This window comes from Microsporum canis, genomic scaffold (genome assembly GCF_000151145.1).
Source record: "Microsporum canis CBS 113480 supercont1.4 genomic scaffold, whole genome shotgun sequence".
In the NCBI taxonomy this organism is placed as follows: domain Eukaryota; kingdom Fungi; phylum Ascomycota; class Eurotiomycetes; order Onygenales; family Arthrodermataceae; genus Microsporum; species Microsporum canis.
Genome location: NW_003299166.1, coordinates 1,357,693 through 1,384,401, shown reverse-complemented (window position 1 = coordinate 1,384,401; position 26,709 = coordinate 1,357,693). Strand labels below are relative to the sequence as shown.

At 47.1% G+C, this 26,709-nt stretch overlaps 11 protein-coding genes across 11 annotated transcripts; 6 read left to right on the top strand and 5 right to left on the bottom strand.

The window, feature by feature from the left end:
• Nucleotides 1–23: 23 nt before the first annotated feature.
• On the top strand, nucleotides 24–957 carry MCYG_04519 (conserved hypothetical protein; the record flags this gene model as incomplete). Its single annotated transcript, XM_002846736.1, has 3 exons — nucleotides 24–83; nucleotides 163–808; nucleotides 920–957. 3 exons carry the CDS (start codon nucleotides 24–26, stop codon nucleotides 955–957), a joined length of 744 nt encoding a protein of 247 aa, XP_002846782.1.
• A 116-nt stretch (nucleotides 958–1,073) lies between these two features.
• Nucleotides 1,074–2,194, bottom strand: MCYG_04518 (golgi reassembly-stacking protein 2; the record flags this gene model as incomplete). Its single annotated transcript, XM_002846735.1, has 3 exons — nucleotides 1,074–1,835; nucleotides 1,890–1,973; nucleotides 2,027–2,194. 3 exons carry the CDS (start codon nucleotides 2,192–2,194, stop codon nucleotides 1,074–1,076), a joined length of 1,014 nt encoding a protein of 337 aa, XP_002846781.1.
• Nucleotides 2,195–2,439: 245 nt separating this feature from the next.
• MCYG_04517 (WW domain-containing protein) lies at nucleotides 2,440–3,332 on the top strand (the record flags this gene model as incomplete). The annotated part of the gene is made up of 4 exons (XM_002846734.1): nucleotides 2,440–2,513; nucleotides 2,570–2,668; nucleotides 2,728–3,020; nucleotides 3,082–3,332. 4 exons carry the CDS (start codon nucleotides 2,440–2,442, stop codon nucleotides 3,330–3,332), a joined length of 717 nt encoding a protein of 238 aa, XP_002846780.1.
• Nucleotides 3,333–3,736: 404 nt separating this feature from the next.
• MCYG_04516 (transcription initiation factor TFIID subunit 1) lies at nucleotides 3,737–7,484 on the top strand (the record flags this gene model as incomplete). The annotated part of the gene is made up of 5 exons (XM_002846733.1): nucleotides 3,737–5,695; nucleotides 5,774–6,762; nucleotides 6,820–6,876; nucleotides 6,948–7,163; nucleotides 7,400–7,484. 5 exons carry the CDS (start codon nucleotides 3,737–3,739, stop codon nucleotides 7,482–7,484), a joined length of 3,306 nt encoding a protein of 1,101 aa, XP_002846779.1.
• Nucleotides 7,485–8,205: 721 nt separating this feature from the next.
• Nucleotides 8,206–11,125, bottom strand: MCYG_04515 (serine/threonine-protein kinase cbk1; the record flags this gene model as incomplete). The annotated part of the gene is made up of 4 exons (XM_002846732.1): nucleotides 8,206–8,844; nucleotides 8,898–8,960; nucleotides 9,047–10,866; nucleotides 10,924–11,125. 4 exons carry the CDS (start codon nucleotides 11,123–11,125, stop codon nucleotides 8,206–8,208), a joined length of 2,724 nt encoding a protein of 907 aa, XP_002846778.1.
• A 937-nt stretch (nucleotides 11,126–12,062) lies between these two features.
• On the bottom strand, nucleotides 12,063–13,698 carry MCYG_04514 (FK506-binding protein 1; the record flags this gene model as incomplete). Its single annotated transcript, XM_002846731.1, has 4 exons — nucleotides 12,063–12,268; nucleotides 12,336–13,053; nucleotides 13,115–13,537; nucleotides 13,609–13,698. 4 exons carry the CDS (start codon nucleotides 13,696–13,698, stop codon nucleotides 12,063–12,065), a joined length of 1,437 nt encoding a protein of 478 aa, XP_002846777.1.
• A 447-nt stretch (nucleotides 13,699–14,145) lies between these two features.
• On the top strand, nucleotides 14,146–17,651 carry MCYG_04513 (DNA repair protein REV1; the record flags this gene model as incomplete). The annotated part of the gene is made up of 2 exons (XM_002846730.1): nucleotides 14,146–14,200; nucleotides 14,248–17,651. The coding sequence occupies 2 exons, from the start codon at nucleotides 14,146–14,148 to the stop codon at nucleotides 17,649–17,651; spliced, it is 3,459 nt and encodes a 1,152-aa protein (XP_002846776.1).
• A 462-nt stretch (nucleotides 17,652–18,113) lies between these two features.
• MCYG_04512 (DJ-1/PfpI family protein) lies at nucleotides 18,114–18,872 on the top strand (the record flags this gene model as incomplete). Its single annotated transcript, XM_002846729.1, has 2 exons — nucleotides 18,114–18,132; nucleotides 18,208–18,872. The coding sequence occupies 2 exons, from the start codon at nucleotides 18,114–18,116 to the stop codon at nucleotides 18,870–18,872; spliced, it is 684 nt and encodes a 227-aa protein (XP_002846775.1).
• A 950-nt stretch (nucleotides 18,873–19,822) lies between these two features.
• On the bottom strand, nucleotides 19,823–21,926 carry MCYG_04511 (conserved hypothetical protein; the record flags this gene model as incomplete). Its single annotated transcript, XM_002846728.1, has 4 exons — nucleotides 19,823–20,401; nucleotides 20,467–21,531; nucleotides 21,613–21,694; nucleotides 21,751–21,926. 4 exons carry the CDS (start codon nucleotides 21,924–21,926, stop codon nucleotides 19,823–19,825), a joined length of 1,902 nt encoding a protein of 633 aa, XP_002846774.1.
• Nucleotides 21,927–23,175: 1,249 nt separating this feature from the next.
• MCYG_04510 (aspartate aminotransferase) lies at nucleotides 23,176–24,714 on the top strand (the record flags this gene model as incomplete). The annotated part of the gene is made up of 4 exons (XM_002846727.1): nucleotides 23,176–23,340; nucleotides 23,413–24,178; nucleotides 24,272–24,538; nucleotides 24,602–24,714. The coding sequence occupies 4 exons, from the start codon at nucleotides 23,176–23,178 to the stop codon at nucleotides 24,712–24,714; spliced, it is 1,311 nt and encodes a 436-aa protein (XP_002846773.1).
• A 581-nt stretch (nucleotides 24,715–25,295) lies between these two features.
• On the bottom strand, nucleotides 25,296–25,738 carry MCYG_04509 (conserved hypothetical protein; the record flags this gene model as incomplete). The annotated part of the gene is made up of 2 exons (XM_002846726.1): nucleotides 25,296–25,389; nucleotides 25,452–25,738. The coding sequence occupies 2 exons, from the start codon at nucleotides 25,736–25,738 to the stop codon at nucleotides 25,296–25,298; spliced, it is 381 nt and encodes a 126-aa protein (XP_002846772.1).
• Nucleotides 25,739–26,709: the final 971 nt, after the last annotated feature.

The following is a 26,709-nucleotide window of genomic DNA, read 5'->3' as shown; positions in this document are numbered from 1 at the left end:
CGGCCACAGGCGCAGCGGTTGCCATGGGAGTAGCCATCAACCCAATTCAAACCGCATACGCAGAAGCTCCTCCGCACAGCTCGGTAGGTTGTCCATAGGTCGATACACGAGGTGGTAGAGGGCGCTTAGCTGTGTCTGGTGCTGATTCCGTGGCATCCTTAGTACCTGTCGAAGAAACCGATGTACGATGCGGACGAGGAAGAAAGCAGCAGCATCCGCCGCAAGATAGAGAAATCTGCCCTACAACCAGTGACATCTCAACCGGATACTCCTTCACCGCAGGCCAATATCGTTAAACCTAGCGCTCCAACTCCAACTGACCAATTGGCCGAACAAATCCGACACGTCCGCCTCTTCCTCTACCGTCACTCTCTCGTTGCGGAAAACAGCTTTAATGACACTGTTGCCCGCGTCCTCCACGCTGAATCACAGTTTACAAGCACCATCGCTTCGTTGGCACCTCCTCGGGAATCCGGCGAACGGCTGCTACCCGGAGGTATCTATGTACTGGTTTCCGCAATGGCTGGGTCGATCGTCTCTCGAAACCGTGGCATACTGCTCCGAACCGCATCTCCAATTGCAGTGGGAACCGTTGCTGCCTGGAGCCTGCTTCCTATCACCATGAGAAATGTCTCAGACTTGGTGTGGGAGTACGAGAAGAAGGTTCCCGCCGTGGCTGAGAACCATCTCTACCTTCAGTATGTGGCAGAACACTCTGTACAGCAAGCCATCAGGGTCAGTGGTGATGCGCGAGTTTGGATGGAAAGCAAGATCGGCCAGGGCCGAGAGGCCATCGAGAAATTGATCAGTAAGGGACTGTGAGAGGGATGGCTTCCCTCCGGAGAGCAAAATTATAAAAGAGGAGGTTGCTATATAAACCAGCCTGAGTTGCTGCACTCCTTTCTTATTCTCTTTCTAGATGTCATTGTATACATGTACTTTACCTACAGCGTTTAGAGGCGCCAAAAATTCATATTCATGCTGGATGTTGAAACATCTAATCCATAGTCATCATAGATACACTTCATCCGCGACGAGGTGAGCTACAAAACAACTAGTGATATACAAAATATCTACTCATCTGGCGGTCCTTCTACTTTCTCTGTAGGAGGTGTCATGGTCGGTGGCGGCGGAGCATGGCCACCTGCCTTTGGAGGTGGCGCAACGGGCCCTGTTTTCGAGGACGGGATATAATCCTCCTTCTGACTTCGTTCCTCGCCTTCTTTAAAGTAGTCGTCAAACGAGGGCGTTTCATGAGCATGGCGGTTCTTTCGTCCATGCTTACCAGGAGCCGCCGTCTTCTTTGGTGCACTTGTCGAAGAAACCATATTGGCGGGAATCAAGAACTGGGGCTCAGAAGCTGGCTCTGGAGGGTTGCTAGTTTCAGCATGAGTGCTGTCCTCCTGTGTTGCAAAGACCACCTCCCCGGGCCCTGACACCTCTTCACTCAGCCCTAAAGGCAGCCTGTGTAAAGCACCATATCCTAAAACAGCACCTAGTGCTCCTTCACCTCCCCAATTCCGGTTGGGAACTATTTCCACTTCCCTGACAACGTCGAACTCGTTGTTGTATACCCACAGAGTCAGACTTCGGTTCAAATGGTCCTCGACAAGCTCGCCAAGCGCCGTCTCCCCGCGCAGTGTCCCGCTTGGTGTCCCTAGTATGTAATCTGAATGTGGTAGCAGACCGGCCAGGTATGCAGGACTTTGTGGTGATGGTATTGATAGGACGTGCCATATATTCTGTGTTAGAGAGAGCGGTGCGAGTTGAAGGGTTACGCCGAGAGTTGGGTTCGATGGAGATATCGGGACAATGGCTTGATGTGTTCGTTGGCCCTGGCGGAAGAGTTAGCCGATGTTAACAATAATACAGACATATCGAGAGCTTACTTTTGCGCTCCATAGCTCCAATGATACGCTTGATCCTGCACAGTTGCGCACTTCCGTGGTAAAGAGACTTGGGTCTGCTTCGTCCTGGAACATCATGTTAGCAACGGCCGTGTTAAGTGGCAGGCAGAAGTACATACGATAATATGACCGTTGATTCCAATGATAAAATCAAACCACGGCTCTAATGGCAGCTCTGGGTTCTTATTCCGTAGCACTTGGAAGCCGTATGCGTTGTCTCTGCTATGCGACTGAGCTGATGTATCTGCGTCCAGCCCGCTGATGAGGCGGTTCAGAGCGCCAAACATGATTCCTCTGATGTCCACAGGCAGATGTAACTATTTCTCGTCTTCTCTTCTTCTTCTCTTCTCGTCTTGTTATCTTCTTCTTCTTTGCTTCAACTCGACGTTGGCCATATCGAGATGCAAACAAAACAAACAGACAATACGTCACTTTCTTATGTTTCGAACTTCGACACGAAATAGAAGAAAAAACGAACAACTTTCGCAGCTTCCAAGGGATGGAGGATGCAACGCTGTAGAGTTGCTTAATCATGGCCGGTGAGGACGTGGAGTCCCAGCACTACCACTATCGGACAAAAGCTGAAGTTCCACAGGATATCCAAAAGTACGGAAGACTCCTTTGAATCGAGAATGACCGGTTGACTGACTGGCTTTCGGTAGCTACTGGGCTCAGAGATATAAGATATTCTCCAAGTACGATGACGGCGTCTGGCTGACAGATGATGCGTGGTTCGGGGTCACGCCTGAACCAGTAGCCAAGTACGTAGACTTCCGTCTGGTTCACTCATGAAGGAATGCCCTTCTGACATAAAACAAAGCAAAATAGCGCTTCATATGGCACAGGCAGCTCCAGAGACGAAGTGTATCCTGATAGATACGTTTGCCGGAGCGGGTGGAAACACCATTGCATTCGCAAAGTCCAACAGGTGGAAGCGTGTCTATGCAATTGAAAAGGACCCTGAGACGCTGAGATGCGCAAAGCACAATGCTGAGTTGTACGGGGTCGGAGATAAGATCACTTGGTTCCTGGGAGACTGCTTTGAGATTCTTCAGAATCAGTTGAAGGATCTTGCTCCGTACAGCGTCATCTTCGGCAGTCCGCCATGGGGTGGTGAGTCAAGACTACAGCCGTGGTTACTAAAGACTTCACCCCGTTACTAACTCGTATCTAGGCCCGGGGTATCGGTCAGACGCAATATTCAATCTCTCAACCATGGAGCCGTATTCCCTAGAGATTCTACATACTGAATTTTCCAAGTTCACTCAGGACGTGGTGCTGTTCCTCCCACGCACCTCAGATCTAAGACAACTGGCTGCTACAGTCAGGCCTGACAGAAAATCACTTGTCATGCATTACTGCTCAGAGGGCGCCAGTAAGGCTTTGTGTGTGTATAACGGTGACTTTAAGCCTATTGATCAATGAATGAATACAATACACAACACTACCTCCACAAAACATGTTTCGGTGTTAAAATAAGCTATCCAATCAATACTCTGCCTCACTTACCTATCAATAGCAACTTAATATCGTATCAATCAACCGCTTTTTTTTTTTTTTTTTCTTAGTAGAAAACACAGTCAAACTCCAAAAAACGTATATCACGTGATAATCCCGAAGTGGGAATTCGAGCTTCAAGCTTCTTTTTTTTTGTTATTACGCAGAGAAAAGAAAGAAAAACGATCAAGACTTGCGATTTTTTCCTTTTTGTCATCTGGAAGACATATTCGCTTTACACAGTGGTGCGCGCCTCTGTCATGCTCAGCGGAGCTGTTCAACCCCCCTTGAACGAGCTCAAGTTGAACGCTCCGTGAGCTCCCTGCGCCATCATGTCTGCATCACCCTTCGCCTCTCCAGTTCCCGAGTCATCAAGCATGGACACTCAGCAGGTAGCCAACATGAGAGAGTCCGCCGAGAACGGGTTCGAGCCTCCGGTGGACGATTCTGAATTCGACAGAGTCGTGCGGAGCATCAACGACCCGAACGCGGCAGAAAACATGGACTTCTTAAACAGAGACCTTGAAATAGGAGAAAAAGCAGACAACGCGATAGACTATGAGGATTTCGACGATGACGAACTCCCAGATGAAGAAGATGAGGCTTCGAGTGCGAAACCGGCTGCTGCTTTACCGCAGGATGATGACCTTGGGGATCTCTTTGGCGGAGACGATGAATTTCAGGAGATCAGAGAGGGTGGAGGAGACGAGCTGGATGATTTGTTTGGAGATGTGCCGTCATCTCCTGTTAACAAGAAGGCGGCTATTGGGCTTTCGCTTCCTATGGTAGATCATGGGATGGGCATATTCGGGGATAGTGGCACAATCCAAGGGGCCCTCGAGGCGCATGATGATATCTTCGATGAGGGCATGGAGAGTGACAAAGAGGCACCAAGGTCGCCTACTCTTGATATGGACCCCGCGATGCTCCGAGACTACCAACTTCAACAAGCTCTGTTCGCCATGTCCGCCTACGGACCAGACAATCCCCCCGCTCCGCCGGAAAATAACGAAGAATTACTTGCTTCCCTATGGCCTAAGTTTGATAAGGATGCCCTACCACGCTTCTTGGAGTTACTACCACCGAAAAAGGCACGCTTTATTGGCAAGGTGCCTCTCAAACCCCCAAAGCGAATTAACCCTACGAAAGTCAACATTGAACTCGCCCCGGATCAAGAACGTGCCTTTCTTTTTGCTGGAAATATGCAGAAGAAATCCGCAGAGCCTGATCAGTTTATCACCGTTATAACCCCTGAATCCACGTCTGCTGAGGCCAGCGACATAGAGGAAGGTGACGACTCTGATGAAGACCTTCCTGGTGGTATCACCATGGAAGACTTGCAGTTTATTTGCGCAGACTGGGATGTAAAGAATGCTCCTTCAGAGCACGAAAAAGAGACTACGCCTGAAGCACCCCGAAATGAAGAAGATGACTGGTTATTCGAAGTAACCCAGCCAACTAAAAAGCGCAAACTCGGGAAAGAACCTTCGGATTACCTGTCATACTCGCATATTGATTTACCCAGTCTGGATGACCCAGCCGAAGCTACTGCGATACTCGCTAGGAAGATTCGGATAGATATGAATGATCCCCATTTATTGCTGGATGACTACTCCAACAATGAACCTACTACACAAATTAAACCCAGCAAGCTTCAACGTGCTGGAGAAATGTCCAGTGGCTTGACCAAGCGTCTAATGCAAAGATACAACATTTCAAATGATACCGCTTACGATATGCTGAAAGAGAACCACCAGAATAAGGTGCGAAGCACCCTGGGAAATATCGCCCTAGAACATAGTATGCCTGCAATCCGGCTGCAGTGGCCATATTATAAGACCAAGCTTGCAAGACCGGAAGCTCGGTCATTCCATCGTCCCTCTTTGAGCTTTTATCCAAATCTTCCTCTCTCCTTCAAAGTCCCCGTCCATGTCAAACGGAAACACCAAAAGGGAAAAGGCGCGAAAGCCCTTTACGACACCACAAAATCACTATCTTTAGCTGATAACTCGAATGCGTTGTTAATCGAACACTCCGAAGAGTATCCGACAATGTTATCCAACTTCGGCATGGGTAGTCGTTTGATAAACTATTACCGCAAGAAAAATGCGGAGGATCCATCACGACCAAAGACAGAGATTGGAGAAACTGCAGTTTTACTGCCGCAAGACAAGAGTCCATTTTCCAGTTTTGGCCATGTCGACCCTGGAGAGACTACACCTACTATTACAACTGGTTTATACCGTGCGCCCGTTTTCCGTCAGGAGGCTAGAAATACCGACTTCCTAATCGTACGGAACAGCACTGGTATAGAGGGTTCCAGCTATTTCATACGAAATATTGACCATTTGTATGTTGCCGGGCAGCAGTTCCCATCTGTTGATGTGCCCGGACCTCATTCCAGAAAAGTCACGACTGCGGCAAAGAATCGCCTCAAAATGATATGCTACCGTCGAATAAAGAAAAATGGGAACAACAGGGTTAGTGTAGCAGAGGTTACCGAGCATTTCCCTGATTCAACAGATATGCAAAATAGGCAAAAGATGAAAGAGTTTCTCCAGTTCAATAAAGACCATAAAGAGTGGGAAATGAAAAGCGGAGAGCCAATACCTAGTGAAGATGTTATGCGCGGTTACGTTAAGCCTGAAGACGTCTGTCTTCTCGAAGCCATGCAAGTCGGACAGCAACAACTCCATGATGCTGGATATGACCGTGAATCAGATGATGGTGACGACTACGAAGGAAAAGAAGGAGAAAGTTTAGAACAGCAACTCGCTCCGTGGAAAACGACAAGAAGCTTCCTTCTCGCCTCCCAAGGAAAAGCCATGCTACAGCTTCATGGGGAGGGAGATCCTACTGGTCGCGGAGAAGGCTTCAGTTTCATCAAGACATCTATGAAGGGTGGCTTCAGAGCAGTGGGAGAGAGTGTTGAAGACAAGCTTGATGCCCAACGACAAAAGGAGCTCGGAGGTCATAGCTATAACGTCGCTAGGCAACAAAAGTCCTATGAAGAATCCATCCGCCGAATCTGGGAAAGCCAAAAGTCTAGCTTATCTTCAACCATTCAACACTCAGACGAAGAAAGTGATGTGGACATGGGAGAAGCTGATGAACTGTTCGGAAAGCCAACGCCAAGATCAGACCGTCCAACTCCGTCCTTCAGCCGCCGAGACGATGAGACAACCAGTCAGTTCAGCCGATTTAGTACCTCGAGTCAATCGGGTAAGGTCATGGTAATCACCCGTCAAATACGAAACAACAAGGGCAAAATTGAGAGTGTCAAGGAAGTCATCAGGGATGCCAGGGTGATTAAACAGTATCAGAAGCAGCGTCATGAAGCTGAACTTGCAAACTTAGCGTATGTTTTACCTGCTTTATCATTCATGCGAATTCTAGCTAACCCTGCTACCTATAGGCTTATTGACATTGAACCAACGGGGGACCCGGAAGTCGATGCTCGAAACATGAAGCAGTATGCCATTTCTCACCAGAAATCTCCAATATGTCTTGATATATGTCTAACTTATTACCCCCGTCAAACAGTATTCAGGACGAACTTCGTCGTCTTCAGCGAAATAAGGAGCGGCGCCATGCTCGAGAAAAGCAGAAAAGTCTCATTGCCGAAGGGAATCGCGAAATGTCTCCCACTACGGCTGCGTGTTCTCCTGCTCCAACTGGTCCAGGTGGCCCCAAGACGGGGGGCACACAGCGGAAATGTGCTAACTGTGGTCAAGTTGGCCATATCAAGACTAACAAAAAGTGCGCCTCTCGTTTCCTATAAACTCTCGATCACCAACCTCATCCCATACCCTTTACACTTCATAAGACCCATCCCTACACCCCACCATTATCGCCTCCATCCAACCCCCCATTTATTTCTCTCCGGTCCGATTCGCCAATAGCTTCCAACCCAACCAAAATTTTCCTCCTGCCTAGCCCCGTTATTTTATTGCTGGAATGCTAACGTCTTAATCAAATTTATTTGGTAACTTTAGACTTTGCCCACTTCTTAATGGATCAATGAGACCAGAGGACGCATCCAACATGCCGGCATTTACAATGGGCGTTCCAACTATATAAGCGCCTTCAACCCCACGCCAGCCGGGAAAGCCTACTGTCTACAGAATTCATAATTATTAGTATCTTATCTGAAACACGCTCTCTGAAATACAATTTTCGTGGTATCGAACGGTTATGGCGCATATATGGTTTCATTTACGGGTTAAAAAAGGATAGGTGGATAAGTTTAATGCAGTGCATAGGAGCCCCTAGGAGTTTGTGGCCTTTTGAGCTAAGTTTCTAAATACATCTTTAATATCTCTCTTCCCAATGGCGGAATTATTAATTGTTCAAGGGCCCTGGTGGCTAAGTTCTTTTCCTCTGTACTCTAGAGTAACAATTTGATCTCATGTCAAACTTGGACAGATATTGTGCTAGTTATTAATTACGTTAAAGTAGATATCTTACCTATCATAATAGTATCATTTTCCACCCCGAAAATATCCTATAATAGCGAAGAGGTATCCGAAAATAAAGGTTTAGAAATAATTTTCATTAATAGCGAACGGAGTCGGTATTTCTAATAAAAATATTCCAGAATTCTCTAGCACAGCCTTGACCCAATACATGAACGCATAGAGAGTTCTAGCATGTCATATCAACCGTTGAGTTGAAATCAAGACAAGGCAGTCTAGCTAGTCATTAGGGTATAGCAAGGTAATTCTCAAATCGAGGGCAGAAACACATAATTACCACAGCTGTAGCCCAAAACTGGATCTTGTGGTCATACTGTCCTCCATTCCTACTCGAAGACACTGATGACATCCTTAGGTCTATTATAAGCATATCCCAGAAATGCCCCCTGCTTCCGAATATTCAAAGCAATCTTTCCCATTGATTCATCGCGCAGGATTTTATCACGGGCTTTCCGCTTGACCTTCTTCTTTGTGACTTTCTTTACGTTAGATGTGTTCCCCACGGCTTGGTTTTGCTTCGGAGGGGATTCAGCGCCGTCAGGTATGTCAGCTTCAGGGTCATTTGGAGGATCTTGGGACGAGTCATCATTTCTGTCCGCAACTGAAATGTTGAAATATTTTGTGTCTTCCCAGCTCTTGATCTTTGGAACAAATGGTGGCCTGGTGTATTGGATAGCGTCCCAATTGATATTCCTAAAGAATGGATGGTCCTTTATATCGGTTGCATCATCTGGATATACATAGTAGCCTTGATAATTCTTGCTTGCCTTGTCGGCAGCTTTATCAAGTATTTCACCGGGTATTCGCCGTGAATGAATATAATCATTCAACAAATACTTCTCAGAGGAAAGCCGGCACTCCTTTTCCTGAAGAATTTGCCCAATCAGATGTACTGCTTCGTCAGAAACCAGCCTGTCTGATGGACGCTCATTAGGAAATTCTAAGTATTTGTGATGGTTCTTGTCCTATGTCAGCTTGTTGACCACAAAGTTTTATATGCTCACAAGGGAAACCATACTAATATTCGGCTCTTGGTATTTTCTCTGCAATCTGCGGCGAAAGGCGTAAATCCAAAAAGGCACTGAGTCTTGTTTAGTACCAGGTTGGTTTGACTTAATAGTAGCAAATGAGATCAAGAAGGTTGGGGTTTTAGATTATCTCAAATACCTCAAATAGAATGATACCAATGCTCCACCAGTCACATCTACCATCGTACGGATCCCCATTAACAACCTCGGGCGCCATATATTGACTTGTTCCCACAATACTCATTGCTAATTTTCTTCGCTCTTTGCGATTACGCCATCGAAGAATATCTTCGCCGGGACCAGGTTGTCTCATAGCCGGTCTTTCAACAGATTCGCCATTTTTACCATCGGGAAGATTTGCAACCTTATATGCTTTTTTGGCTTTGGCGGCGGCCTTTTTATCCTCGGAGTCTCCTTCAACTTTGATTCCCAGTTTCTTTAGTAATGATTGTCGATGGTTGTGAAAATACGTCTCGTTATGAGACCAATGTCCATCGAATGCAAGTCCAAAATCGGATATCTTTAAGTGTCCAGACGCTGAGATAAGGAAATTGTCTGGTTTAACGTCCCTGTGAATCCAACAAAGCCGATGAGCTTCTTCGATACATAGGATCATCTCCGCAACGTACCACTTCGAGACTTCTTCTGATAGAATATTCTTTCTCATTAACAAAGAAAGAAAATCGCCACCTACCATGTAATCCATGATAAGGTAGAGATTATGTTTATCCTGGAAGCTCGAAATCAGCGGTACAATCCATTGAGACTTATTAGACGAGACCAGAAAATCTCTCTCCGCTCGCAAGTGCCCTTCTTGGCAATTCAAGAGCATTTCTGACTTGCGGATAACCTTCATCGCAAAGACATTCTTCCTCATCTTCTCGGCATCCTTTCGACGAAAAGTCCGCGTTCCCTTCGAAACTGACGGCGAGGATTCGGGGTTAGTATTTTTCTTTCTAACTAGGCGAACAACACCAAAGCTACCCCTCCCTAGGACCTTGATAACTTCGTATCCAGCAATCAAGGGGCTGTTTTTACGGTCCGTTCGATTGGAATGTGTCTTTAAAACACGATGCTGGCGAAGATAGTCGGACTCCTGACGATACCAGGCCTGCCATGCTGCCTGCCTCTCTTCCTCTGACAGAGGTAAAGAGTATATTGTTTGTTCGAACTCACGTTGACGGCGCAGTCTAGGGGGGTCTTTGGAGGATAATGCATCAAAGTAGGTTTCAAGGAATATCTTTGCAGAAACAGTTAATTCCACAGTAACAATGGAGGGTTTAACAAGGGGAGGGGTATCTCCAAAGGGTGGTTGCTGAGTTTCTGACGGGGCGCAGTTTGTAGGAACTGTCCCTTTTTCTTTCCCAGTCAAGCTCGCAGATGTTCTTTTTAATAGAGAAACAGGGCTTCCTTCTGATGTAGGATTAGTAGATTGGCTCCTGTGAGAAGTACCACTCCCACTCAGACGGGAAGCGGAGGAGTCCGAGTCATCCTGTGTATTGTCACCCAGTTTTTGTAGTGTAGATGGCACCGATGGTGGTGTACCCACCGAAAAGCGACTTATAGCTGGCCGCACTCGTAAGTTTGCACGATGCACTACCGTGGGAGGACAAAATGACATTGAAATTTTATCCGATATTCTTTGCGTTAAACTGGGACTAGAGTGGTTTCGTTGGCTGTTTAGCGGTGCTAATGGTTTGATAGTACTAATCGTTTTCAGCCCACGGGGTATGTTGTAAATATTAGGCCCTTTTCTCACAACCAGAGGCTGAATTGAATCAGCCCTTGATTCCCTTTGTCCTGGTAGCGAACTTGTGCCTGAAGGTGGCTCAGTGCTTCGGCCCTCTCCCCCAGGGCCGAGAGACCTATTCCCGTTCGTGAGAGAAGTTGGCTGGCCTGCAGCCCCTCCTATACTTGTCTGGCGTGCCTCTTCCTGTGGCTCTCGGGAATGTGCACTACCTGTGCAATGATAGAGTTAGTAGCATAAACATCAGAGAATACTCAGAGGTGACTCACTTCTACTTCTACGTATCTTGAATAAGGAGAGGAATCGTGACCCTTTCCTTCTTAAAAAACCGCTAACAGATTTATAGCCTCCAATGCTATGTTCTCTCCCAGTCTGCGAAGCTGTATCAGCTGGAGATGGATGATTGTCCTCGATCGGAGCTGCTGCCTTGGAAGAGGTGCCGTTTGGAGTTACACCCTCTGGAGTGTTCATGGTATTGTCATGAGACTGGTAAGTATATAAATATTGGAGGGAAAAAGGGGGAAAGCCGGTTGATATAAAGGCAGCCAGGCTTTTCGGACGATGAAAGATAAAAGGAGAGCAAAGGAAGGTATATAGGCACGGCAGAGATATCTCATACAAAGCCGTAAGATCACTAGAAAAGCAATGCTTCAATAAGAGTGAACGATAGTAGGCACTCCTACTCGCGAGCTGTAAAGGAAATGGAGAGAGAACAGCTTGAACTGCTACGCAGTATACGCAGCAGCGAAAGAAAGAGACGATAGGTTTTTGTGAAAATACTGGAAGAAAGGCCACCCATGCTACACAGGCGGAAGGGGCGAAAAGCAAATTGAGTCCGAGAGAAACTCCGACTATGAATAGAGAATAAATGGTATCACAACATCATAAATGTTTAATCCTTTATATCCCAAAGGAAAATACACTGGCTGTGGAAGCGTCCATGATACGTCGATGGACAAACATTCGGGTTGATGTTGTATGTTGATTTATGCTTAAAAAAGGTTTGAATGGGGTAGAGGACACGGACCACTTTATGACCCTGTAAGATGAGTTTTTCTCGCGTTTGAGAGAAACGAGTATGCGAATCACTATAGGTAAATGAGACATTGAATGGTCTAGTATTTAAAAATTGATTATACACATACTGATATAAAACGCCAGTCTTTTAGCACCGATATTTTGAGGGGCTCGTCTGGTGTTAACCTAGACGAACAAACAGGATAAAAAAGCAACAAAAAGAAATAAATGCAAAGGGAGAAGAATCACCAGTAATAGTGCTCCATAGACCAACAGATAGCTTAAGAAATAAATTTTGTCTTTTCTTTTTGGGCGTCAGTAAGAAAAATAAAGCCGGGGTTACATACACAAATAATGGGGTATAAGCAAAGTTTCGTTGGCTTGACCACATTTACTTGATGTTCAAAAGCTTGACATCGAAGATTAGCTTCGAGTTAGCTGGGATGCCTGGCAGAGACTGCTTTCCGTAGGCAAGGTGGGCTGGGATAGTAAGTCTTCGTTCACCACCGACAGCCATGCCGGGAATACCGATATCCCAGCCCTTGATCACTTCACCGGTTCCGACCTTAAAGGAGAAGGGTTTTCCAGATTTGTTGGCTACCAGGCGGGTTAGTAGGTATAATGCGATAATATGCGGGGCAGGTTGCAGGGGCCAAGTGCTTACAGTCAAAGACCTTGCCATTCTCAAGCTTTCCAATATATCTCATTCCAATTCTATCGCCCTTCTTAACCTGCTTGCCTGTACCAAGCTTCTTGTCATCAATGGTAACTCCCTGCACCTGCTTTACGCCAAGAGTACCAGTTTGGGCAGTCTTCGAAGGAGTTGGGCCTTGCTCAAGCTCCTTAGCAAACTGGACCTTCTTGTCAGATTTGGAGTTGGACTTGGCTGCCTCTGCTTCAGCAGCTTCACCATTGTTCTTCTTCAGTTTCTTCAATTGCTTCTTGCTCAACTTCGCTTCGCCGTTGGTGGCGGGTTCATCCTTTAGCGTCTTGGAGATCATGTCATCCAAATTTGGCTCCTCGTCAGAATCATCTGCTGGGCGCTTCTTACCCTTCTTATCCTTCTTCGATTGCTTGGCCTGAGCCTTAGATTCTTCCACCTCCTCTTCCTCATCGGTGTCGATCTCCATAACTCTTGGGTTAGCAATGTCATCTAGCTCGTCACTTTCGTCATCATCGCCCATAAGGGCAGCGAGCTCGTCTTCGTCTGGAGAGAGGTCGTATTCGTCCTCGTCTTCATCATCCTCATCCTCATCACTGTCATACATGTTTTCAATGGGAGTGACGTAGTTTCCGGTGACATAGACGGTGTGAGTGCCCGTAACCTTGAAAAAGACGCGTTCACCCTCACCAACAACGAAATCCAAAGTCTGTTGGCAGTTCTGTAGTGATTGTCAGTGATACCTTCAATTTAAAGTACGCACGTAGGAGAATTGGACATACGCGCTCTGGATCGAGTGTGCAGACGACAACTTCGTCCAACTCCAAATCCTCGTCACTATCGCTGTCATCATCATCAGTGGCTTTTCCCTTGCCCTTGACTAACTTAGAGATAGCTGCAGCAAGATCGGTGTCCTCTTCGTCTTCTTCATCATCATCTTCCTCCTCCATGCCATCATCCATGTCCTTCAAAGCTGCCTTGAGCATCGCCTTCTTCTTTCTGGCGGGGTCACTTGGGCCGCCATTGGCCTCATCGTCAGACTCGTCATCCCCATCATCAGAGTCTTCATCCTCAGAGTCCTCGTAGTCAAGACCAGGAGGGGGTCGGATAATCTTCAATGTAGCTCGGGGAGCCTTGTTTGCCTGGGCCTCATCCTCATACTCTGGCACCGCATCGGGGTCAATTGCGGCCATGGTAACACGGAACTACAGTGAATATCCGTTAACCAAATCGCATACTAATGGATGAAGGACTATGAGAGGATTTAGCTACATACCATAGCGGCGGCATCAGGGACAGCAGGCACAAGGATACCACCTGGAGGCACCTTGGCCGCGTAGAGCGCAACTGGCTGGGTTCCCGACATTATCGTCTAGCCTAAAGAGAGTATGCTGAGAAGGAAGAATGAATGGCTGACGTCTCAGCTTGTGCTCTCAACGAAGAGGAGAGAGAGAAAACCTCGATGAAAGGGAGCAAGTAGAGAATTTTCTCATAAAGCTCCAAACTCGTTTCCACATAACAATGAAAAAAAAAAAAAGTAACTTTTTGTCGGTCCGTCAGCAATGCGCTAGTATTAAAACAGTTTAGCTTGCTGATTAATAAAAAGTATATTAAAAGTCATGTGATGTGACGTTTTGACGTGTTTTTTTCGCGTCTAAAAATCATTTAATGAACATCCACAGAGTGACTCGGATATGATAGCCACCGCGACGAGGTGAGGTAGGCATATGACGTTGAAGCATCAGGTTAGAAGGTGGGATATGGGTTTATAGTGCCTTTCGAAGATGATTCTCCACTGCTGCGTGCCGGAACGATGGGCTCCAGACTTGAATCAGGCTCCGGCGCCACACGCAAGAGGATTGAGAACCGTGAGTCTGCACTTCGTTGTTAGCCTAGGATATTACGCAGCTAATAGGTCCAGATGAATTCACTGGGGAGGATGGGGAAGAATATGAGGCCTCTGGCTTTGGCGGCTTTGGAGATTACTTCCGTCGCAAGAAAATCAAGCTACAAAACCTAGATGCTGAAATACGCGCTTCATCTCCAAACAATCCATCGATATTCAAAGGGGTTGTGGCACATGTTAACGGATACACGCAGCCATCGCTAAATGATCTTCATCGCATGATAGTCAGCCATGGTGGAGGATTTCTCCAGTACCTTGACGGGAAAACAGCTGCCACTCATATTATAGCCAGCGCATTAACTCCCAAGAAGAGAGAGGAGTTTCGTCGATATCGTGTTGTTAAGCCGGCATGGGTTGTTGAAAGTATCCAGGCTGGCCGTATGTTACCCTGGGAGACATATCGTTTGCTAGATGAGGGTGCCTCGCAAAAGGTATTGAAGCTTGATACCAGCGGGAGGATTTCTGCCCAGAATAATTCCCAGTCACAGAGCTACAAAAGTCAGACAGATTCGTGCTGGTATACCTCGCAGTTGAACAAGGATCCGTCTGCTTCTGATGCCCCAGAGATAGGGGAAGCTTACCCCAACGCGGATATTGCAAAGGAACCTGATTTGGAAGAAGAACAAGCTACTGACATAAAAGATACTTCTCTTGGGCATGATAATGCTACTCCAACAACACCTGAAGACCTTGTATCTTTAGGCTTCGATGATAATTCGACTCCTGCTCAACCAGAACAGTTCTCCACGGAGCAAGGGAACAAGAACCCGAACAGTGACGCAAAGCAATTGACCCCTGAGGAACATAATGCTCTACTACTTTCCAAAGCGCATATAAGACAATCCAGTGTAGTCAACCCCGACTTCATCCAACAGTACTACCGTGAATCTCGCCTCCACCATCTCTCAACTTGGAAGGCAGAGCTCAAAGCTCAGCTCCAAAGCATTGCCCAAGAGCGAGGTAGCATGAAGCCAACGCTAGTCAAACGGCCGCCTGGGACAAGACGCTATATTCTACATGTCGATTTTGATAGCTTTTTTGCTGCGGTTTCTATACAAAAACACCCCGAGCTTGCCGACAAACCAGTTGCTATAGCCCATGGCACTGGCCCCGGATCGGAAATCGCCAGCTGCAATTACCCTGCACGCAAGTTTAATGTTAGAAATGGGATGTGGATGAAGGGTGCTCTAGAGCGATGCCCAGAGCTTAAAGTACTGTCTTACGATTTTCCAGCGTATGAGGAAGCTAGTCGAAAATTTTACGAATCAATTCTCGATATCGATGGCGTTGTTCAAAGCGTTAGTATTGATGAGGCACTCATCGATATTTCTACTTTATGCATCCAGGCAGGTGGCTCTGATGGGAGAGCAATGTCAGAGAGCTCAATATATCAAGAACAAGAGAAGGCAGATATGATTGCACGGAACCTGCGGGATTCCATCAAACAGAAAACCGGCTGCCACGTATCCGTTGGTATAGGCCAGAATGTTTTACAGGCAAGGCTGGCATTGAGAAAGGCAAAACCCGCAGGTCAATTCCAGTTGAAGCCTGATGATATGCTAGATTTTATCGGTGAATTTACGGTCACAGATCTCCCTGGCGTGGCCCATAGTCTGGGAGCTAAACTTGGAGAACTCGGCATCAAATACGTCAAAGATATCCGCCAACTCAGCCGAGAGAAACTGACTGGGCATTTAGGCCCAAAGACCGGGGCAAAGTTATGGGAATATTCGAGGGGAATCGACAACACTGTGGTTGGAGAACAAGCCATAAGGAAATCTGTCTCAGCAGAAATAAACTGGGGGATCCGATTTATCAACCAGACACAAGCGGATGACTTTGTCCATAGCTTGTGCGAGGAACTACATCGCCGACTCTTGGAGAATGGCGTTAAAGGCAAGCAGCTGACGATGAGAATAATGCGACGGGCTGCTGATTCCCCGGCTGATCCACCTAAACATCTCGGGCATGGCAAATGTGATACTTTTAATAAGAGTGTGGTTTTGCACACACCTACCAACGCAAGCGATGTTATTGGCAAAGAAGCTGTGTCTATTCTCCGCAGTTTTAATTTCTCCCCTGGGGATCTACGAGGGCTAGGGGTTCAAATGACGAAGCTTACACCGGTTAAGACTACCTCTAGTGGCGAACCTGCGAGCGGTCAGCAACAACTCCAGTTCAAAGCACCAAGCCCTAACCAGAGAAAGATAGTTTCCCAAGATCCAGATGAAGTTCTTAGTCCTACAAAGGGGGAGAACGCAAGCCCACATCTACCTTCGTCACTCACAGCTGGTCCGTCGCTCAATGACGCATCTCAGAAACCCCTGAATATAAGAGGAACCCAATTTATCTTACCAACGCAGGCAGATCCTTCTATCCTTGCAGAGCTGCCAGGTGATGTTCATTCTAAATTAGTTCCAAAGGAGAGGCTAAGTATCAGTGAGCAGCTGAGAGCGGCGGCTTCTTCCCAGCGTACCGCCGACACGCCATACGCGTCGACTGCTCTGCCTCCGGAGTCACAGCTTGACCAGGACACGCTGAACGCCTTACCCGAAGATGTAAGAGCTGAAGTGTTGGGTTACTACAAGCAGAACGCCAACACGCCGACAATCTCCACTCCAGGCTCTCCTTCTCTACAGCAATCCCCGCGTCATAAAAAGCCTACGACGCCAACTAAACCACGGCCAGGGCGCGGACGCGGACGGCCACGGGCCACAGCCAGATCGAATACCGGGCCTACCCTCACTCAGTCAAACTTCATCATTCCTCAACCCACACTTAGGAGTGCTAACTCAGCAGATAATACTCCCGCACGGGAATTCACAGAACCTGGTACTGAGATCTCAGCGGATTTTCTTGCCGCCCTGCCAGAGGACATACGTCAAGAGATTTTAGAAGAAAACCGACAGGCCCGGCTCCGAGAGCAAGGAGGCCTAAACCTGGCAGCAGTACATGAGAGAAATACTCGGATGAGACAAAATAAAGCCAACAATAGTCCTGCCCCTGTAGAGCCCGAACAGAAACTCCTCCGCTTTGATCCGCGTCCTGCAAAGCCCACTTTTACATCAAAAAGACTCTCATCTCTTCCGGAGCTTCGCGAGGCTCTGAGCGAGTGGCACTCCTCATTTGAAGACGAAGAGCCGTACGAAGAGGATGTAGAGGCTCTGACCAAATACTTGAGACGTGTTGTCCTTGAGGAGAAGGATATCTCCAAAGCAACTGACCTGGCACGATGGCTCAGCTGGCTAGTAAACAATTCCAACAGTAGTTACGGTGGTAGTGGCGGAGCCACAGAACTCTTGCCAAAGCCCGGACTATCGACAACTGGCTGGAAAAACGCCGTTATCAAAGTCCAGAACTGCGTGAGTGGCGCCGTTGCAGAAAGAGGCCTGCCTCCGGTTGATTTCATGTGAGATCCCGTCTATTTCTTTTCTTTGTATTACGCCATGCTCGCGTTTGTCCCATCTACATGCATAGATAGGCTATTGACGATAGTAATACCAATATCAAACATAACTTCGGGTGTCTTTCGTAAAAGCAACGTTTCAAGTTTTTGGCATGAGTCATCCCATATCGTAGGATATACGAAGTTGGAATGACGCTTCCGACATTCTTGACAAAAATCCGCAGTTTGAAGGCGGATATATAAAAGCTGGGCGACAGTGACAGTTACGGCGGTATAAATCTTTGAGAAGCATAATCATAGGCAGGTAAGCCGTTTATTTACCCCCAATTGCTTTGGTCGTTAAATATCACCTCTACGACGAAATACTCCGCGATGGGCCACATTGCACTATTATCTTTTAAAGGCTGTGGACATTCTTACTCCTGTCATCACTTGCTGATTTGCAATAAACAGCGAAGTGCAAAGTACAATGGCTGCCGATTCTCAAGGTATCTACCATATAACCGTCTAAACCAGGATATCAATGAGCATGGATAGCACTACCTAACGTACTAACACTGGAGTAGAAATCAAGCACTATGCTGTGATCTTATTCGAAGGTTTCCAGGCTCTGGATGTCTTCGGCCCTCTTGATGCTCTCAATATTACCTCTCTCGACAATGGCATCAAACTCTCCATCATTGGGCCAACGCTGAGCCCTGTGAGCACAAAACCACCTCCGCTTCCAACTGTCAACCTGAAGCCAGGATGGGGCTTCTCCGAAAGCGTGGTACCTACACACACCTACGCAAATCCACCTACAGATATCGATGTTCTCATTGTCCCAGGCGGTCTGGGCACGAGTGACCCTTCCAACATCGAGCCAGCCGTCCAGCTCACTCGCAAACTATACCCGGACGTTAAATATGCATTCAGCATCTGTACGGGCGCAAAAGTGCTCGCCGCAGCAGGCCTGTTGGATGGGAAGAAGGCAACGACAAACAAGAGAAGATACGAGGATACGATAAGGCCATACTCGCAGGTCCAATGGCAGAGGAGCGTCAGATGGGTGGTAGACGGGAATATCTGGACATCCTCTGGTATCAGTTCTGGTATTGACGCCATGCTCGCCTTTATTGGGGCGGTATATGGCAGGGAATTTGCACTTACGGTAGCTAAGAGGATGGAGTACCGTTGGGTGGAGGATCCGGCGGATGACCCATTTGCGGCCCCAGAATCGAGCTCCTGATCAGGGGACCAGAGTATGTTTATGCGGTCGTGCGTCACAGATTGCCGAGAGAAGTGAGGGGAAAGCGGCTTGGGCGGAGTTTTATGTGACATGCTGTTTTGTTGACGACTGTGGCGTATCTCCATGTGTGTTCTGGAGGATGCTCGGGCTTAGTTCCAATGCCACGCCCTAGCATCCTACAACCAGGATGAAGGGGATGTAGTCATAGCTTCATGGTTTAATCTCTACTCTGTGTAAAAAAAGTAAGCACCAGCCAATTGGCGATATTCCAGAGAAAAGAAAGTCCCCTGTATCCATGTGCATGCAGTTAAGCAGCCTGAATCAAAACTGACATCCACACTGGCATCCATTGGTAGAAGCTCATAGTTAATTTATACTACCCAAGTCCTGTACTCCTTATATATCAAGACGACGAGCGTATTCTCTTTGCTCTTTTCCGGCCACAAACACTTTTGATAGGATCAAAGTTGAGGCTGATATTCTTGCTTATCTAAGGGGAGTTGAATGGCTTGGCGCTTATATAATGACAGATCTTCACCAAAAAGGCAGGTGACCAAGAGCGGCTAGAGACGGATAACTTATTGAGCGGGGTTTACCGGCGCTAGGACCTAACGGGCAGTAGTAATGGCAGTGGCTAGAAGCGGCTAGGGCTTAGGGCTAGGGCTGAATGTAAGCAGCGGCCGCGGATATTTACATCTGGACTTGCAGGCTGGAAAAGCAGGTAGTTGGCGATGCCCCCAACAGAGCGCAAGAGTAGTTTTTACATGCTGTGGCATGCCAAAGCCCACCAGTTGGAGGGGAATCTCTGGCAAGGATTTGATTTAGGATTGATATCAAATGTAACCTGGCCTTCAGTTAAGAACGATGATTTCTAATGACAATAACTATACAGAGTGGATAGATGTTTATGACCCTCCTTGATACGTAGATATACAGTATGTAGCTATCAACTAATGCTCACATAGGGAGAATGTGACCTTACTAAATGAGTTGTCCACCTCCGCCACAATAGCTTTCCTTTCTTCCATTAGCTCAAGTCGTAGCTCCTTTGCCTCTTCCATCGGAATAGCGTTGTCACCCAGGTAAGAAACAACCTCATCGAAGAGTTCCCTGGGGAGATTCCCCAAGGCACCATCCCGTGGTACTGACCGCCCCAACCAGTCCGCTCGTTGTACCGGTACATTTGCCGTGGAGATGATGCGAAGGTTTGGATCAACTAGGAACAGGGCGAGGATTTTCCGGTGGCCTGGCTTGGTGGGATCTTCTAGCTCGAAAGGTCGTACGCGATGCTGCAACTTGTTCGGGAATGTTACAAGACGTCCCTCTTTGCAAAGCACACTTCCTATTTCCTGTACAGTACTACCATATTGTTCACACCCGAACACTTCTTTCAGCCAAGCATGATCGTCTTGTTCATACTTTACCTCATCAGCATCATAGAAGCTGGCAAGATGGCGAAATTCAAGACGGCTCTCAGTTATATTGACACTGTCATAGTAGTACAGCGCTGTAGCGCATATGTGTTCGTTCTGCAAAACGAGGGTTAGCATGCTATTGCAAATAATATTCGAAGATTGGGTTGCGGACGACATACCAGCTGTCCCTCAACATGCCATGACCCCCCGTCGTATCTGGGTTTTTCTGGCGTTAGATGGATATTTGCCAGTTTCACAATAACTTGTAACCCCGTTTTTCCATAATCCCCCTGAAGGTCAACCATCTTCCTCCAATCCAGAGGCTTCTTGGATTCGTCATAAGGGTCTGGTTGTTTTCGTGGGGTGAAATCTCCGGGTTCAGGCAGGGCTACTTTTCGTACCTCCCGCTCCCAATTGCAAATACGTTCGTCATAGTTTCCTTCGTCTTCATCCGGAAGTTGTTGCGGCCGATCCTTCTCTGGTATATTGTTCGGGTCAGGGTCATAAACGCAGCTAGTGTACTCAATGCGTTTGTATTCTCTCGATGCATATAATAGAGATGATAATGTCGCATTCCATAAAGGGATTGCCCGTGAGATGACTTGTTCGAGTATTCCATAGAGCTCCTTGTGTTCTTTAGGGTGCAAGTTGTTGATATAACTGGTGATGGTGCATTGACTGGGGGTTCTTTGCGCTGCCTCACCCTTTGAATCGTCAGCCGACCCGAAGGCTATGTCACAGGGAAGCCACTGGAACCTTTGGCTGAACGGATGATTCATCTTTTCGCCAAGGTAACGCCAACCAGTGTAATCTTGTAGCTTAATTTCCTGATCAGCTGGGATAGGGATTACCTCCCCTGTCCCAGACTTAGCAATGCCATCCTCAATGCCCAGAATGCCGTCCTTGATGATACGTGTTCGGCCGTAAACCAATGGAAAGAGAGAAGGATGGACAAGGTCTAGAACTTGATTATCCGAGTGTGGATGGTAGTCCTTTTGCGTTTCAGGCACATCCTCTAGACGAGCAACTGCCGCTCTCAGGGACTCTCTAAGATATGCGGGGATGACAGAATCAGATTTGATAACCCCTGAATCGAATGCAGTGATCAAGCCCGTCTCTTTGAGCATTTTTGATTTGTGCTGAAGCTCAGCGATGATCCAGTCAACCATTTTCTCCGTAACGTCAAGGCCATCATCTTCCAGTAACTCTTTTCTCCATCTGTCAGTAATACCGGTATCAAAAACCTAAATAGTAAATGAGTATAACTCTAACTACATGGGAGACAACGGCGTCGCCAGCACCGGAGCTAAGGAAGAGAATCATACCTTCATGTCCCAGTCAGGTTTGTCGGTGATATTATTCATAACCTGAATCATCGTGATCTCCCTGAGCGGAGTTAAACGAGAGCTACATCAAGATTAGCCAGACTTCCAGCGGGTATAAAGCGATATATAGTTCCTGACAAGACACAGCCATTGTAGATATCGGCCCCATCCAGCGCACTGCCGAACAGTGTTCTGAACTTTTGCGAACCACCAACTCTCGTATTGGTTATGAATCCATCCCCAGGCGATGCCCGCCAATGCTTGCTTTCGTTCAAAGGGATACCGAAGCCAGGGAGCTTTATGGCTTCAGACATGGTCGAGAATGCAACTTTGGTGCGAGTTTCAAGGAACAAAGGAGTGAGACGACCAAGAGAGCGTGGAATTCTGTATATTGATGCCGTTGATAGATGGCAACAAGAGGGAGAATTGAAGGCTTTTGTAGTCCTTCTTCCTCTCCGAGCCATGAATAGAAACATGGTGGTCATCCAGGCAGCAGCCCAACAACTGCCAATCCAACTGCAAAACAAACATACTGGCTGCCAGGCAGAAACGGACTGATATAACGAGGCCGGTTATATATATCCATAGTTATAGTCCTTGGAGACTAACAAAAACCACCGACTTCTCATTTGCTGCACTTCTTCTGCTGCCTGTCGATGTTTCATATGCTTATGTAAGATCATGACATAAGCAGTTTTTCACCTCGGCAGAAACATGTTGATTATGTAATATTTACCGGCTATTTTCAAAAAGAAGAAAAGAAGAAAAAGAAGAAAAAAGAACGAAGACTTTCAACAAGCCAAAAAAACATCCCCGGAAAGCAAACTCCGGATTCAACAGAAAAGCCACGGGATTGTTGAGTAGCGAAGAGTGAATGCCAATTCAAATACCGCGGAGGCCGGAAGCATACTCATATCAGACACAAGCGGTTGGCTCCTCTCGTTAGTCCCCCTTTTATACGTCCCCATCTTCCCGCGTCCAGTCAACGAGAACTAACTGCTCCAAAGGAAGACGCAAGCCCAGCTTCTCCATATTTTTATATTCCCAGAGGCCGGCCGTGGGTATCCGCTCACCCGTACACGTACATATCGTTTGCTCAGCATCGCCAGTCGTCAAGGTGTCCTCGTGGTTTGGTGGTGGTGGCCGAGTTCTGGCTACTCAGATATAACATCAACCGCCACAACAGGGGCGGCACAGATCCCGAAGCCTTTTTACCTTGTCTGACGTTGGAAAAGGGCAGCAGAAAAAGAAAAGAAGAAACGAAGCAGGAAGAAGAAAAGAAGAGAGAGATAAAAAAAAAGACCGAATAGCCCGGTTTTAACTTCTTTGAAACTCTATCAGCAGTGGTTAACTTATATATTGGGCTTCATTGACTCGGACTTTTTGTCCACTGAATATTGCTGGGTAAATATATACTTCTTTATCCTGTAGAGAGAGGCTTGAGCATAAATACGTCACCAACCCATTAACGAACAACATCGCCAACAGCCCCTGGAATACGGAGACAGGGTTAGCACTCGACCAAATCAAGATAACCTATTCCTGGTAGAAACAACGATAACGATGGCCCCGTTGCAGCCAGAGAGTCTCTTCTGTAAGCTGGGCACAGCACCGGCTGATGAGGTTTTCGCTCTGATGGGCGCTTTCGAGGCTGATACGCATCCGGACAAAGTCAGTCTGGCAGCCGGTGTGTACAGAGACGACGATGCGAAAAGTTGGAGGCTACCAGTAGTCAAGAAGGCAAGATATACTATACTCCCTTTTCCCTTGGAAAAGAGTCATCTCTAACATCACCTCTAGGCCGAACAATTGCTCCTGGATGACCCAACTTTTGACCATGAATATCTCCCCATCCCGGGTTACGCACCATTCTACAACCTGGCTAGAGATCTGATCTTCGGCAAGGGAGCGTCCAGTGTCCCGAAGGAACGAATTGCCAGTCTTCAGACCATCTCAGGGACAGGCGCAAACCACATTGGAGCCCGTTTCCTAGCTGACCACCTCCCAAAACTATCCAACCCCAGTGCGAAGCGTACCGTCTGGATCTCTGACCCAACATGGGCCAACCACCACCTGATCTGGAGCCTCGTCTCGAGTGGAACCTCGGGAAGCCCTATCCAGGTGAAAACCTACCCTTACTACCACGAGCCCACCCGATCTCTCAAGTTCGAGGGAATGATGAAGGTGCTCGAAGAAAATACTGTCACGGGAGACATCATCCTTCTTCACGCTTGTGCTCATAACCCTACCGGTATCGACCCCACACGCGCTCAATGGCTACAGATTGCGGACCTGGTCGAGCGCAAGGGACTCTTCCCCTTCTTCGACTCGGCATACCAGGGCTTTGCTTCCGGAGACCTCGACAACGATGCCTGGCCAATTCGTGAATTTGCCAGGCGTGGTATGGAGCTTTGCGTTGCTCAGAGCTTCAGCAAGAACTTGGGTCTCTATGGCCAGCGTACAGGTGCTTTCCATCTTGTTTGCAAATCTGTAGAGGCGACTGCTTGCGCCAGATCTCAGGTTATTGAGCTCCAGCGTGGCGAGATCTCTACGCCACCGTCCTACGGTATGCCCGTCTTTCCATACACTCGCTCCCTTTTTTCTTTTTCGCCCTTCTTTCACCTATGTTTTCTTCTAAAGCGACTAATCACCCCTACAGGGCCACGGCTTGCCGCCAAAATCTTGGGTGACCCAGCTCTCATCGAGATGTGGAAGGAAGACCTCATCACCATGAGCAGCAGAATCAAGTCCATGCGCCGTGCTCTGTACAATGAGTTGCAGAGGCTCCAGACTCCTGGAACATGGGAACACATCATCGACCAGATCGGCATGTTCTCGTACACCGGTCTCACCAAGGAGCAAGTCCGCCTCCTGCGCGAGTACCACATCTACTTGCTTGAATCCGGCCGTATCTCAATTGCCGGATGTAAGTTACCCCAAGCACCTTCACCATACAAAATAAAATCACACCACTAACTTTCTCTCGCAGTGAACATCGCCAACCTCAAATACGTTGCCGAAGCAATTGACGCTGTGGTCCGCAAAACTACCAAAACTGCTACCAACGGAGCAAACGGATCAAACGGATCTAACGGCCACTAAACGAACCATACCAACTCTTGTCATGGCTCAAACGATTTTGACGATGCTATGTATCTCATCTCTCTGTCCAAGTAGGACCAGTCTCCTATGTTTGTCTATTATTTTTCCTCTCCTGTGGTTTTATCGATTACTTGCATTTCACCCGACCAGGAGCCGGTTGGTACATTCGATCATCTGGATAAAATCCTTGGTTCTACGTATAGATGTGAGGTTCTTTGTTTTCTTGTTGATCTAGAGTGGGCGGTTCTGTGTCCGAGTAGGATAATGTGAGAAGTATACCTAGCTTTATCTAGACGTCGTCTTTAATCAAGATCTTAGACTATAAAAGCAGTTTACGTCGGCATATTCGGCACATAAAGCTACCAGCCTCAATAGACATCCATGTCGCCTCCTTGATAGACTCTAGGTTTCAATTAAGTTTCTGGTGCGTACATTTGGCGTGGAAGACAAACAAAAACAGGGATAACAATAGTGTATAGAGTGTGCATATAGTTGGCCTCTTGATTATGTGCAGATGCTGAGTTGGCAGCCTTGAGGCTCATGAATTGTAAATAGAAAGATATCCATGAACCGAATGCGGTTCAGTAACTATCTTGGGTTTCCGCATTAGAATTGTGCGAGAAATGATATAAATTGTCTTGTTTAGGATAAGCTAAGGAGCGAAAGTAGTTGGAACTGTAAACAAGTAGACTCGATATGAAAATCGTTCATTCGCCATAGCCTGATCCGCCTCTTACATCAACCCTTCCTGTTTAGCTTTGACAGTTTCCTTCCGTTCCTGATAAGCTGTATCATTACCGTCGATACAACCCCGATCCTCCAAAGCATCTAAGAGTTCAAGAACATAATCCTGACAATTATACCCAGAATGCTCATTGTGGATAATCGCCGTTTCTGCAGCTTCCTTGATAGCATCAAATTGGGAGGTGTCAACGTCACAAAGATGGATCAGTTCGACGAGAGTTTTGGAGTCACGAGCGTTCGAGTCTCGCATTTCATAGCGGTATCGAGTAGAGGAGCCCATGATGTGGAAGATGAATTTTTCTCTTTTCGTGGGACCCTCGTAGAAAAGGCTCCAGTGCTGAGACAAACCGAAAATAAAAAAATCCAAAGAGAATTCAAGAGAGAAGGCTGTGCCAGAAGATTCACAATTATGTAGGCTTGAGTAAAATAGCAGTTTTAAGACGTGATGATAGTTTTCATTGTTTATTCTCAGCATGAGGAGATGGCGGGAAGGCTTGACAGATTATATAGGCAGATAATCCATGCACTTCAGGGATTCGGAACTTGCGTCTCTGGATTGAGAAAAAGGTCTTTGTAACCATGAGGGCCATAATATCCAATCGCTCAGTATATCGTTGAGGCCCCATGATGCCGGGCGCAAAACAAGAAGGCAAATTCAAGGGTATATATTGCGGCACAGCTACCAATGCCCGTCATTGGACTATTAACTAGGCAGCAGCTGCATGGGTATGGATGGTGGTGGTCGTCCATCCTAGGAATCTCCAGGCAGCAACGAGGTGTGATTCTGATGAGAACAATGATAGCCAACCAGATAGCCACAGTGAAGCCAGCGTGATATATTATGCAGTTGAGTCATAGGAGTCACATCTTTGTGAGTGCAGGGTGTTCTCGGATATCACATTCGGTTCTGAAACGGAGTACCTGTATCTTTTTTTTCAACGGAGATAACTAATTAGGACTCGCGTACAGCGTTTCGGCCCATCTTTAGCCATCAAAAAGGCTATCCAGGCTCCTAGCAATCGGTGAGTCGGCTTTCTTGAATAGTCAGTTAACATTGTCCTCTGCACCGCGAGGATACTCGATTGTTATATTGTGGGCGCGGTAGACACAGCCGGATGGCTTATAGTAATTCTTCTTCGGTTTGAATTTGGACTATTGTAAAAGGCTTTCTCACAGTTAAAGTAACGTACTCGCTCCTCATCGTTGAAACAAAATTCGTGAAGCTCCTGTTCAACGTTGACTACTATGTAT